The 15,002-nt window shown below is 36.8% G+C and overlaps 1 protein-coding gene across 1 annotated transcript; it reads right to left on the bottom strand.

Annotated features, from left to right (window-relative positions):
* Positions 1 to 1,347: 1,347 nt before the first annotated feature.
* LOC129220482 (sodium/potassium-transporting ATPase subunit beta-1-like) lies at positions 1,348 to 14,403 on the bottom strand. Its single transcript, XM_054854901.1, has 3 exons — positions 14,320 to 14,403; positions 3,017 to 3,330; positions 1,348 to 1,992 (listed from the first exon to the last, which is right to left on the bottom strand). The coding sequence occupies exons 1-3, from the start codon at positions 14,378 to 14,380 to the stop codon at positions 1,348 to 1,350; spliced, it is 1,020 nt and encodes a 339-aa protein (XP_054710876.1). The 5' UTR covers positions 14,381 to 14,403.
* Between the last annotated feature and the right edge of the window lie 599 nt (positions 14,404 to 15,002).

Here is a 15,002-nt window from a genome sequence, read left to right as displayed (position 1 = left end):
TAATATTATGCCTAATAAGCTTCTCTGTTCATAAATCTCAGTAATTTGTTTACCACTAGTAAACCACCGCTGGGAGAGTCAATTGCGAAAAAATTCTAATCAAACAATTTAAAAGGTAAAATGTTTTGGGAACGAGAGAAATATTGTGTAAATGTAGGGCAGCCGAAGTCACAACATCACTATAAAATTTACAACTTTTTTACAACAATGTCATGTTAAAATCACACTATATTACTATGTAAATGCTCATAAATGTTTAGTGCTTTTGCGACGACCAGCTTACGAGCAGTGAGTTCAAAACTTAACTATTGCAAACATAAGAAGCAAAAGTACGAATACTTTTTTTTAAAGTAATTGTTATAAAGTTCTGACAAAATAAATAAAAAGAGCTTATGAACACAATCGGTCAAGTGTTTTACAGTTAGCTTCATTTGCCACTGTTAATTTTCAGAGAAAAATGTCTTGTGTACATTTTTATAATAGAGCTCTGCTAAAAATATGAATGTGACGTGCTGCGAAACGTTTTGGGTAAAAAGTGAACCGTTTCATTCGTACAGTTTGCATTAATTCGCACATCTTTCGTTCAACATTTCAGTATTTGAAGGAGACTTAGTGTTCAGTGAGAAGGACATGAATATCCGAGCATTTTCGTGCCTCTTTTCAGTGAAACTGACACTGTAGTTAGTTTATCAGTCTTAGCCATCTGCAGACACAAAGGAAACACATAAATGGACACTTTAGAAGCAAACGAACAAGCAGGCAAACCTTCTTCTGAGCAAAACATTTCTTTTCGCTTTTTGGCACGACAATTCTTGCGGGTCTACTTTAGCAAACATCCAACGGGCAGTGACTTATCGAACACATGGTGAGAAAAGGAAATAATTGGAAGAACGTTACTTTAAATGAGGGAGATCTTCGAAAAACACAAATGGCATGCTTTCGTTACAGCACTGTTGCACGTAATCCGTGCTGTTTTGAAATAAAGATTTTTTTTTCTTACCAGTAAGTTTTACCTGTTTGCTTTGCAAACAGTAATCCGGTTTGCTTTCGTTTTTCTTTTTTTGAAACTCTAACTCAATAGTGAATCTGATAAATTATATTATGAGTGATAAACGGTAAAACTTGAAGCAAGTAATCTTTTAAAAATGCGCATAGAAACAAACTATTTAATCCATTTGATAAACTAATCATACTTTGGGCATGTCTGGTTGCCATGAACACTATAATCGCCTTGAAGAAAAGAGCAAATCAAGAAATATGTATTTGCCGGGTGTTAATGTTTTTACATGACTGGAAAAGTCTGTAAGCAACTGTGACAGCCACTTTAAATGCTTTTCAGGAACGCTCTCAATCAACGAGAAGATTGAAAGAAATTTGTCCGCTGGGAACAGCTTCGTCTGTGTGGTTCAAATTCTTGGCCCAAAATTTGCAGGTGACTGATATAGCAACTCCAATTGCCGGTTTCGTAAATCGAATCGCTATTAATGGGGACATGTACTCTCTTTGGTAACGGAACGGGAAGTATTTCACAGGAAATCCACGATCGGGGGTGTACTGTATCCTTCCCATATTTTCTTGGTCAATCAGGGTATCTCCTTGGCAGTCCAGGTAAACCATGTTGGTAATGGATCTGTCAGCGAGCTCCACGTAATTCTCTAACTCGCGGGAGCTGTACGGTTCTGGTATCCATTCGCTGATGTTGTTGAACTCTAAGAATACGCATGGCTTTCCTGTGTCATATCCATAATTCATCGCCTTGCTGCATTCCAGCATCAAAGGTTTAATGTCGAATTTGCAAACTTTGTCTCCTTGGAGAAGCTGGCTGTTTCCGAAGCACTCGACAACTTTCTTGCTTCGAATATTTGAAGGTTGATACCTAGCCAGCAAATCATCTAGTTGTGAAGTCAATTCTGGCCAAACTCTGCCTTCAATCGGCAGAGTTCCGTGCACAAAGTTGATGACATTCCTAGGTTTGTTCGGCCTCGGCCATAGCTGAAATAGAAAAAAAAAGTTTATAGGTGTTTGTCGTGCCATAAACCGTATGTTGTCATAAATTACATTTTAATTCAAAAAGTTAGTGATACTGCTTTGTTGAAATTTAATAGGCTTTACAAGTAAAATACGCGTAAGTTAAAGTTATCAATTGAAGGATTTTCAGCTTGTCTTAGCTTCAAAATAGAGATATTCCCACTGGTAACACCCAGGTTAGGTCTAAGCCTTGCACTAAGAACTCAGGTCTAGTAATTAGTACAGATAAAACATTTATGAAAAACATGTTTCTCAACTCAGTGTTTTCCACTTCTAAATGGGAATATTTTGGGGTGTGAAAATTATAAGGAAGATAAGTGAAACTAAAACGAAATCCAAAAAAAAAAGAAAGGAATAAAAAAAAAAAGAGAAAGTTTGTAATTACATCAAATATACGTATTTCAAATGGGACAAAAAAAAAAAAAAAAACATTTCTTCTTTTTAATTTTTTTGGGGACGCTTATTCATAAAAAAATCACACAAATGAGACAAAGATCTAATCGTCAAACCTAAGATACGTGTGTGAAATTCTATTTGCTAGTTCATAAAAGTTGAAACATATATCTTTTCTGTTGGTGTAAAGACGTTGACTTTCTGCGCCGTGGTTCCGTGTTCTGAACTACGGTGGCCAGTCGGTGGATTTTCGGGGTGCAGACGCGCGTCAACGCCCATGTCGTACAATTATGCCGCATATAAAAGATCCCTTGGATTTTTGTTTGACTTGTTAATTGCCCTAGTCACAATTAAATCCCTAGTGCAGTTTCTTATCGAAGAAATCTCAGCTGCCTCCACCTAGTGTAAAACTAGGCGTCAGAATTGCCTTTGCCATTGACGTCCGCACTTTAATGGTTGCACATAAAAGACTAGATGTCAAATCAGGGGATCGCACTTGGTCTTCGAAACTCTAAAGCACCTAACGCAGTCATATTAGAAAGAAAAATTCTTTTGATGTATTGTACAGTCAGAGGAGTTGAATGATTTGACGTACCTTGACAAGCCTTATGCTGTTGTCCGGCACATCATAGTCATTGTCCTCGACAGCCAAGAGGGTGCCAACCAGGACGACAGTTAGGAGGACGATGGCCACGAGGACTGCAATCCACCACTTGACTCTGGACTTGGAAAACCATTCTCTGAGGCCCTTTGCGCCCTCTTTGGCCCCGGTTTTTTCTCCAGCCGGGGCACTGGAATCATTTTCTCGTCCTTCCGTCGTGCTGCCTTTAAGAGGAGAGTCTTCTGATGGATCTTCGAGGTCTGCTGGATCTTTCTTCAGGTAGTTCTCATCTGATGGGTACTGAGCATCTGAAAGTGTAGATGGGAAACAATGCAATGCAGACAATACAATTCGATGCATATATCTACAAAAGTCAGCAAAGCGAAATTTCTTGCACGGTAATGAATATTACAAACTCTTAACTGTCTCTTTGAATTGTGAACTTTACGATATACATTCATGTCCAAAAGTATTTTTACATACATAAATTATATGGTTTGATTGTTTAGAAGGGGACTATAAAACTACCAAATCTTTAAATTGGAGAAGTCAGGCAAAAAAAAAAAAAAAAAAATTTGAATTTTTGACATCTTGAATTCAAATTATGTTTTTCGCAATCACGAGCGTGTGTGCGTATGAATGCGCGTGTGTGTTTGTGTAGGCGCATGTGTGTGGGTGCGTGTGTGTATGTATGCATGTGTGTGCGTGTTGTGTATGCAGTGCTGTGTGTGTAGGCGTTCGTGTGTGTGTGTGTACGTAGGCATATGTGTTTGCGTCTGTGTGCAGGCATGAGTGTGTGTATGTGTGTGTGTGCGTAGGAGTGTGTGTTTGAGTCTGTGCGCATGCATGAGTGTGTGTAGGCGTGTGTGTGTAGGATATGGATGCAACTTGGAGACGCGTTTCGCTATAGGAGCAGCATCGTGAGGAGTCGGTCGACGGTGGTGCTGGCAGAGGGTGCTGGCGGGAAAATAAAATGATAGCACGCCAAAACAGTCAAGTGAGAACAATAAGCAATCGTGATTGCTCAAAATAAATAAATAAATAAATAAATAAAAAATAAATAAATAAATAAAAAAAAACCGGGAGAAACATATGGAAACAGTCAGGACCTACAATGGGTTGTCGAGATAATGATTCTGATGATCATGACATAAGTTAAGAGTACTGTCTTTTTGTGCAGAATGACGCAACAGAGATGATATACTGGGACAAAAAGAGTTCAGAAGAAAAAAAAATTAGAAAAACAAATTAAGCGCTTTAAACTTAATGTGGAAATTGACTAGTACACAAATGTCAGAATGCGTTTTCATGGTGGCAGTAACATTGTCAACAAAGGTTTAAGAGGTTAGGCTCCATTTTTTCAACAATTCTGCCTTCAAAGCATTTACATCTCTAGGAGAAGGATGTTTACGTGCAATATCTCTGCCAGCGTAGTCCCATGAAACCTGTCAGTTTAAATCCAGGAAACTTGTTTTTTGAAACCTATTTGTCTCGTTTCATTATCATTTTTATTTTTTCGTGCTAAAATTCTACATTATAAGAAGTGCTCTTAATTTTTTTTCTTATAATTTTTATGTCGTAACGTTTTGTCTCCATTCCACCTCCTCCTTGTAACATTCCAAAAAAGGTTATAACATTATAGCTCACGGTTTCCGATAAATTCGTCAATTTATCCATGTGCAAAGTTAACTAGGGACATAAGTGTGTATTATATCTGCAATTTTAATAATTTTCTCTAAGCAAGATTTAGCATTTTATTTTATTCACACAGAAAAAATAAAGCCATGTTTAACTGAACAGATAAATGTCACGGAATCAATTTTAGCTCCCTTTGAAGAATACGTCCTTCAAGAACGAAATGAATTTGTACATACTGTCTGACCATCGATTACATGGAAAGGCTAATATCCGGTTTATAGGCAGAAATGGACATATCTATTAGTTTATAGGGATGTCAGTTGGTTTGTTTCTGATGTGCACTTTTGCCTCTCTATTATTTAGCCTTAGTTTTGTAAAAATGAAAATTTGCTCACAGTAACATTTTTTAAATCTAAAGTAATACTTGATCTATATTCTCACGGCAAAAAATTAATTGATTTATTTTGTCACAACAAAGTTTTGAGCTTACCATTTTGCTTTTACGTTCCTAAACGAAATGAAAATCTTTTCTTTCCTTTTTGTTGTTTTCATGGTAGCCATTTTTGTTTCCCCTTATTTTATTTTTGAAAATGCAATAAATGAATAAGGCGCTAGTGACATTATAAAAACGCGTGCATCAAAATCCCATCGTTATTTTCCTTTCTTCCCTGCTAGATTCATTCAGATGGAATCGTCTTTACTTGGCAGATTGCCAAATTACATACAATCCATGGTCAAACAGTAACATTATATTTTCAGAACCGCCGTTGGTGATATGATTTAAAGACAGAAGATTTACGACAGTGAAGCAGAGACAAAACAATTAGGAAGGTAAAATGAAAGTAGAGGCTGCTGTAGCAAAACAAGTAACCGTAAAAGCAATCGAAATCTTAACTCTTGACAGGTTGCCACTACTCAAGAGATACAAAACGAATCAAGTGCCCTTGTTAGCGGGATTGTAATGCTTGAAAACCTGCATTTTCCGGGCTTCAAGCTTACAATAATTGCCCATCGTTATTATGATCATGTTCGATACTTGAAAATCGCTCGTCAAGGTATGACGAGTGAAAATTGCTTCTACGTTTGAACGAAGCCACTGCCTCTTTGGTGATAGTTTGATCGCTGAAATTTTAACCCTTACTCTAGCGGATTTACCCTAAACTCCTGCAGAAAGCGTTCATTGCTGACAACTTTTTCGTTTCTTTAATCTTCTAAAATGACAGTCTTACCAGTAAAACAATTAAGTGACCGGATCCAGTTCGGCCTTGTCAAAATAAAGCATTTCCCTGCTTTTCAAACATTACCAAAACATATTATCATGCTATGGCGTGAGTTCCATTGTTGATGACGTCAGAGCGTTACTCGATCAGTATATTCGCTAATCAGGGTGAAGAAAGTGTTCTTTGGAATGAGGAATCTGTTTTTGCTGGAAGACCGAATGATACTTAGAACTGCACAATTAAATTTATTTTTCAGTTATAATTTCTTTTTTCTCTCAAGTTTGTAGTTAGATTTTGTAATTTATATGCACTTCTGATTTCAGATTACTGTGAAGCTCAAATTTAGCTTTAAGCATCTTAAGAAAAAAAGATTGACGTTGCGATTTTAGTCCAGTTTTAATACACACTAATGCCTTCCATTCTACGCAAGGTAGAGACTGGCAGCTAGAGTTGAGAAGAAGAAACTGTAGCCAAAAATAAAGAAAGCTTTAGATCATCACTTTAATAGGGGTGTTTTCTTCAGCTAAAAGTATTACTTTTAGTCACAGAAATTAAAAGAATAAGCAAAAAAAAAAAAGGAAGCCAGAAAACACTTTTTTTCTTCCAACATTCCATTTTCAATTAATTTTTAAAGAAGTCAGACTTCTAAAACAAGATGTTTCATCGTGTGACGCCTCAAATGAAGAAATTGAATGAGAGCTCGTGGTTGTCTTTTCTGGCAAGATATCGTCTCTTGTTGATTTTTCACTGCGATCAGTTATTAGCGGAAGGAGAATTGTTACCTTTTTTAAAGGGAATATTCATTTGACGTGGCTTGGCAATGTCCTGAAGCTTTGTTCCGATAACCCTAGCGACTTGTTCACTTGTAACGTCAGCAGCAAAAGGAAAACAGCGACAAAAAGTAACTCACCCCAAGTTTTCGACCACACTCATTCAGAATTTTTTTTTTTTTTAAATGAGAAGCAACCCAATTACTTCTTTTCATTTAATTTTATTGCCAATTTTATACGACATAATTATTATTACTGTAATTTTCATAATCGTCGAGTTTAAAGAACAGATAATATCATTTCTTATCAGTGTAATTTTACACGAAAAATAAGTATGAGTCTGCTCTAATCCAAAACTACATTTATTAGTGATTGATTATCGCGCATTTCAATAAACACCTGTTGAAAAATATGGTAGCTCTAAAAAGAGATCAGCTCTTGAAGTCTGATACAATCTTTGAAGCTCTGTGTTATCTGCTAAGTGGATTTGTTGCTATTCTTTACAAATTTCTGTTTATGTTTTCTATCAGCTGATTTGTTAATGAATTCCAAACACGAACATGCCTTTATTACCCAAAATGCATTGGACGCAAGTAAATTATTAACATTATTATCATCTTCTCGTTTTTTGCTGATTTAATAAATTTTTACGAGGGAAAAAAATAAAATTGGTAATGAGTGATTTTTTACCATGTATCATATGTGTGTCAAACAACATACTTGTCCTGAATATACATATAAAACGGCATTTTTTTTTCAACGCCCACACGGTTATCAAATAAAAACTACCGTTAAAATATGATGGCGCTGCGGGCACATGTGTTGCGCAGAGTCTCAAGCCTAGTAAATCCTTCTATCGCGCCAGGTTCTAGTTGTCAGTTCTATGTGTGCAGCGAGCTCGTCAATAACTTCGAACAATAGAATTTCCCGCGAACTGTGCATTTCATGTTATATGATGTCACATGATAGGGACGGGAGGGGGAGGGGGGGGGGGGTAATGCAGCATGGAATCATCGCCAAATGCGATCCAAAAAAATTTCATGAGTAACAACAACGAGAGAAAATGGCTTAGAAACTTTGAAGAAAGATATCCAAGTGTTCGTGATGCATGCTGTCCGACCGTTACAGTACAGATTTAGCTCCCCCCAATTAACATCTTTTTGCTCACATGAAAATATGGCTTAGAGTATAAAAGTTTGGCTAAAACCTGCTTACAATATTGACTATAAGAGTTGTTTTTATTGTCAGTGTGGTGTTCATTTCGCGGGTGATAGGACCTTGAAATGAAAATAGCCCTCGTATAATGTTATACATCTACTTTTTTCGATTTTTCGATTCCGAGTCACAACTGACTACAACTGTATTTATGTCGAGGACTGCATACTAAGTGCCTTGCCTCCATTATTTTTTTATACCGAGAGATGGCAGCACCATCACCAGATCGAACAGTTAATGAGAATTTAGAACTAGATCAGGACCAGTGGTTGGAAGTAGCGCGCTACAAGTAGCGACGCTACTGTAGTAGCTACATTTTTTAGTAGTTTGTAGTGTAGCGCACTACTTTTAAAAAAAAGTAGAGTAGCGAGTAGTTCGATACAAAAAAAAAGTAGTTTGTAGCGATTTATGGAAACTACTTTTTAAATAAACTTAAAAAAAAAAAAAAAAAAAAAAAAAAAAAAAAAATCAAGGTTCAAGCGAATTTGACCGGAGCGAATTTTACACAAGTACATCTACGGATGCAAAGAGAAATAAGACTCATAAAAACACGAGCTCACCTCAAGCATATCATTTTGATGCCATACGTTCTATCTGTTGGACACCATTAGTTGGTTTGCCATCGTAATTTTCATATTTCGCCAATATTTGTATTGAATAGAGCTTGACTGAAAAGGAAGAATAATGAATTTACAATAACCCCCAATTTAGTAATTCCTTTGTTTTTTCTGGCTGCCGAGAATGTCCCGTGGATGAACGTTTTAGATTTCAAGGAGATTGTTGTTCCAATACTGTAAAAGCATTTATTTTAACGACAAGGGAACTCCGCCCTCTGCTCGTTGACGCTTACCAGCCCCCAAAGATTGCTTCGCAACCTTATTTGATTCGCAAAGATTTAAATCGTCAATTAAAAAGAAACAAATTAAAAACGCATTATGAGTTCCCTTTAGAACAAAAAGCACCTCTTCCCCATGTTTCAAAATAACGTATACCAACTTGCAGAGCTGTTAATGCTAAGGGGCTCCTGAGCATTGCAAAACTGCAGTTTTGTACGTTTGAAAAGTCGCTTTCATATTCGTGGCCTCTAGTAATATATTTTGCTCTTTAGTTCGGGGCTTGAATTGAGTTGAACCTAAGATTTCCTTTAAAATCGAAACCCTTAAAATCTGTGAATAAGAAAAAAGAGACAAACGGATTGAAAAGACGTAACTATGGCAACGCCAAAAAACAATAATTTGAATCGAGTTGAGATTTTTCGAAATTGATTAAAACGGCTTGTAACTTTTTTCCTTTTTAGAAAGAAGCTTAGTTTTCCGACCGTAGGTCGAGTTAAATCTGTAGTAGAAAAAGCCGCTCTTTCCGGTGGCGTGAAAAAGAAAACTGTAGGACAATTCCTTCACTTTTTGCTGATAGATTTAATGAAGAAATAGTACCGAAATTTCAGCTAAGGCTAAAAAAATCTAGCTAAAAATGCAAATAACTCCAGCCGTAATTAAGTTAAAATAATGAAATAAATTGCGTAGAAAGCGGAAAATTCCACCTTTTCCAACAATATTATTAATGTTGTATTAGTAATGTTGTACACTGTTAAAACTACAGGTTGCGTTTGGCACCTTTCAGGGGTGAAACGCTTGTTCACCAGCGGCACCCAATACGGAGCCGAAATTGCACCCTTAGCGAGGGTGAAAAACTGGCTCCCTTCACCCAACGTGCAATGTAGGTGAAAGATGGTACTCTGGGTGAGAAAAATGGCACCTTTATTGCTTCCTGTAGAGATCCCCCCCCCCCGTGTTGTGTGCGTTTTTGAATACAATTGTGTTTTATTTATTTTGATTTATATATACGAAGGCATTTGATCACATTTCAACTTTCGAACATAGTTTAGAAGTGTTCATGAATTTAATTTGTCTGTTCGTGCACTAACTTTCTTATATTTACACTTGGATTGCTCAGTAATTAATATGTTGTTGACAACTTTTACTGCATGATCCGTATTGAAAATAAACAGGGAAGGTATTCATCAATCATTTGCCGGAACAACCAGAAATATTAGATAACATTAGATTAGAATCATGGGAAAATAAAAGCGTTTCATAAACGCTTAAAATTTTAATCGAAAGTAACATATCAATACTTATTATAAGATTCGATATTTGAGTATCCTTATGCGTAGAAGATAAATAATACTTTAAAAGCCCTTCTTTACAATGTCAAGTTTTCCATCAGATTAAAAATAAAAACGAGTAGATAACTACATTCGCTTCATGCAATAACGCCTAAGAAAGATACGTTAACCAAAACACGATGTGATATGAAACTCATGAGTCAAACACTGAGTGAGAGAGATTTCTTTCACGAGGTTTCCCCCCCCCCCCCCCGCCTTTGCTGCTCTGTTCGTTTCCTCAACATAGTTATTTCATTGAGAAGAAATAGACATTGCTATACAGGCTGCTTACGTCGATGCAGTTTTTTTCCTGAATTAGCTATTCAATTATCAGCTGATTTAAACGTTTTTATTTTTAATGTTGTTGTTGTTCAAGATAGTAAGTGATAGATAGTTTAGGTAACAGTTTTGCAGCATATAAATAGCAAGATATTAAATATTTAATAAGGTAAACGGAACACTAAGCAGTTGTCAACATACTTTAAACACTTTAAATATGTTCGAAAGCTCTAAGTGCTACAATATGATCAAATGCCTTTACTTATGCGAGATTTCGAAGATTAATCCGCGAAATTTTCAGTTTTGTACTTCATTCAATGTGAAAGTAAATTTCGTTGCAACTTCCTTCGTTCGCCATTCAAACTGAAGTTGTCGTTGGACGATAAGTCAGAGCGCATGCGAAACGAGTCGCTCTCCTATTGAATGGTCTTTTAGCACTTTTGTTAACGTCGTTCACCCACTGAGGAACCAAAAGCACCTTGACGACACCGCCTAGCCTCTGTTGCACCCTGAGGCACTGTTTCTTCACCCCAGGGTGAAACTCTTTACCCCTATGGCACTCCTGGTTTTAACAGTGTAATGTATTATTTCCAACAATATATATTAATGCGTGTAAGTAACCCCCCCCCCTTTAATATGCAATTTACGCGAAATTTGAGCTTAAAATGTGAATTACAAAAAAACTAATTCGAAATTTGAAAAACAAAACCCCAAGTGCAAACCACTGGACCTCGAAGTAATTTTGTACAAAATTTCAAGGCTGTAGGTGTTATGGGGTCTCCTGAACGCAGACCCACCATAGACTTCCTTTCCCAATTTCTTTGACCTTACTTTCTTTTTTTTTAATATAAAGAGAAAATGAAGACATCGATGATTTCGCGAACTGAAAATTTTGTTGATTTTGTATGAACAGACCAAAAGTTGAAAAACAAAAATATCTCTTGAGACTTAAATTTTCGTAATTACAACGGGTACGCGAAAAGCAAAGTATCTCGAAAATAAGTGCTTTTATAGTACAGTTGGCTCTCTGCTTAACGACTTTCAAGGGACCACAAAAAATCGTCCTTAAGTAGAAAGTGGTACTACACTATAGTGGACCATCTGGGACCGTGAAAAGCCGTCGTTAAATAGAGAAAATCGTTAAATAGAGCGTCGTTAAACAGAGAACCTACTGTATTTACCAAATATATTAGTTACTTTAAATGTTGTAGAAGAGGACGATATTGAACTGCTCTGGCCGGCTTAAAATAAATACGAGCATTACAGTCAGTGGCGCAGCCACTGGGGGGGGGGGGGGGGGGCTGCGCCACCCTAATCTAATCGAACCATGGGAGGGGTTTTGGGGTTAAAGCCCCTCCCAGAACACATGCACATTCATTTCCCCCGTTAAAATCAAGGGAAAAAAGCAGAGTAATTGAGCTTTCCCAAGCGGAATAGGTTTCAACAAAATATTTTACTGCTCTTAATGATTGGGAAGCAGTCAGAAATTATTTTTCAATTCTTAAATATAAAAGTTATATTTCATGATGAGCACCCCACGTCCCCACTGGTACAAGATAGCTAAACAATAATGCTCTACAGGGTATCATGGTGCCTCAGCACTTCCATCACTGCAGAAACCCTTTTTAGGGAAATCTAGACATAGGAAGCCTACAGAGAGAGAGCCTACCGCACCAGATTTTCTGAGGCTCTTTACCAATTCTCATTGAACGAAACCGTTATTAGCTAGCATTTGACATTCATAAAGACATGAATGTATACGAGGAGGAGGTTTTAAATGTTCTCACGAAAAAAACACAAAAAATGAATATAAGCTTAAAGTAAAACTAATGATAAATATTCTGTGCTTTTTTCCACTTTCTTCGTTTCATAGTGATATTAGTACGAATTATTAATTGCTTTTAAGCAAGCACTTTGAATGAATAATTTCTAATCTATAGAAACTCTTTCATATTGAATAATTACGCATTGTAAATGAATGGGAAAGAAAGAAACAATTTTTTATTTTGAAAACCCCTCCCAGAAAAATTTTCTGGCTGCGCCACTGATTACAGTGTTATCTAAATAACGGACATTTTTGAAAAGAAATAACAGATAATTCTTAGCAATATTCCATGTTCAGATGAGCTAACTTATCAATCTAAACCTATTTCCGTTCAATCGCTCTTACGTTGTATGTGTGTATTAGGGCGTCCCAAAATAATCGAAAGTTGATTTCTCAAGTCCTTCTTGTATTTTTCCTTTTACGTCAAAGTGCGAACCAGCACTTGCAATGCTAGGCCAAAAAAAAATCTTTTAGAATCTCGAAATTTCTGTTGATAAAACATTGCCCCCCTATACCCCACATGCGTTACAGAAAACATAAACAATAGAGTCGATAACAAGCGTTAAATAGGATTTTTTGCTCTCTTGCAATATTTAAGTCTCCCACATGGAACTCTAAATATAGATTTTTTTAAATCTTAAGTTATTGTTTTTTCATTTTAAATATATTATATTTTTATTATTCACTTGCAAATGCACTTTGCTTCATATTTTATTTAAATTGAAATGTAATTTTTAAAAAATCAGTTTTTTGAAGAAAATTATAAAATCTAGGCGAAATGTGTAAACTTGGCCACAAATATCTAAATGTTTTTTAGTCTGAATAAATGTTTTAGTGGTACATGTGGGGAATAGGGGGCAACGTTTTATCAACAGAAATTTCGAGTTTCTAAAAAAAGTTTATTTTATTTTTTTTTTTATTTGGCGTAGCATACAAGTGCTGGTTTACACTTTCAGATGCAAGTCGGTACTGGATGCCGTTGTTCCAATTATGAAATGTTTTTGCACAATTGTTTTGACATAAAAGGAAAAATATAAGAGGGTATGCGACTTGAAAAATCGTTTTTTGTGGGGCACCCTAATGTGTATGTATGCTCTTTATTTACTTATTTTTTGAAAAGTAGCGAAGTAGCGACTACATTTCAAAAGTAGTTTGTAGTTGCTACATTTTGAAAAAAGTAGTTGTAGTTGTAGTTAACTACATTTGTAACAAAGTAGTTGTAGTTGTAGTTCGCTACAAAAAAAATGTAGTTTTTCCAACCACTGATCAGGACTAATAGCAACCTGGTGCTAGCACCCCCGGAGGTATCGTTTCACTTGGAGCACATTGAGACCACGAGCATATTTAGCGTCGCCCAGTCCCCTTTAATGACGACGGTGGATCTTTGACCATCGAGGTTCGAACTCAAGATCCCCCGGTCCCGAATCCGACACTCTACCGATCGGGCTACCACGGCCCTAATGTTATACACCTACCAACATGTTTTTATTTGGGTGCATTCGGAAACAAGGATCGGTCACCTCGGTGCCACCGCAAGCGTACGGAAACGCTTGCGGTGGAACCGGTGACGTCACTGAACAGCGTTCGGAAACGTTGAGGTCGTTTTCTGGCGGTTGACTTTGTAACAACTTGTCGCACCGCTGTGTGGAAGCGGTTAGCGAGATCACAAACGTAACGAAGTCAGTGTTGGCCAATCCGGTTGTGTTTCACGTTCTGATCGTAACGACGTGACTTTTACGAAAGTTACGCTTTGATTGGAGCGTCGCTTGTTGCTGACTATCGCGGTGTAACCACGGCCGTTCGGAAACACAACTGTTCTACCAGGCTTCTTAAAGAAATTTCAGATACGTCATAACCCCACCGGACTAACCACGCGGTGTAACCGGTTGATTATTTCCGAACGCAGCCCTAGTGAGTTAAATATTAGTAGTTAGTAATAGTAGAGTAAAATATTAGTAGCTGGTAGAGGTAAAATAAAATACTAGTAGTTAGTAGTAGTAGAATAAAATGTTAGTAGTAGTAGTAGAGTAAAATATAAGCAGTTAGTAGTAGTAGTAGAATAAAATATTAGTAGATAGTAGTAGAGTAAAGTGTTAGTAGTGGGTAATAATAGTTAGAGTATTATGTAAGAGGGTAAGAGTAAAAAAAAAAATCAACTTCTTAATCAAGAAAGAGAAAAAGCTCACCATCTTTCTGAGGATCTTTGTTTTTGTTCTCGTTTTCACCTTTCTCGATGTCTGTGTTCATCCTCCGCTGGGGGGTGGCCCTACGCTCCCTTCTTCACCTCCCCCTAACCGACAACAGCTGAAGGTAAGTTTTTGAAGACTTGTTTTCTTCAACTTCAGAATATTTTCCCTGTAAAAGAGAAAATTGAAATCAACGTAGGAAAAGAAGATGATCAGAAGATATAGTTCTGTACCGGGGAGAGAAAGGCCATTAAGGGAGCATATTCATCTCTTGCGCAATTGATCGCGTTTAGTTCGGTGGAATCCTATCTTGCAATAAGGCAGTGAAAAAATGGATTCTAGAAATAAAATAATTTCTGGATGTGCTAGTGGTAGATAGAATACAATCGAATCGGACACGATCGATTATGTTTGAGATGAATATGCTTCTTAGACACAAAAACGAAGTTTCTTTTTTTTTATAATGGGGCTGCGTTAGGCTATTTAACCTTTTGCAGACCTAGTGCGATCCCCCGATACGCTATCCAGTCTTTTGTGTTAAAGGCGCGGATGTCAATGGCACGGATAATTTTGACGCCCAGTTTCCACCACATAGAAGCACCTGGGATGTCTACAAAAACAAAGTTAACCTGGAGATAAGATTCATTTTTTTTTTCTTCTTTGAAATGATTATTCGTATTACT

The sequence above is a fragment of the Uloborus diversus genome, chromosome 4, assembly GCF_026930045.1.
Source record: "Uloborus diversus isolate 005 chromosome 4, Udiv.v.3.1, whole genome shotgun sequence".
Classification (NCBI taxonomy): Eukaryota; Metazoa; Arthropoda; class Arachnida; order Araneae; family Uloboridae; genus Uloborus; species Uloborus diversus.
This window is presented reverse-complemented; position numbering and strand designations above follow the sequence as displayed.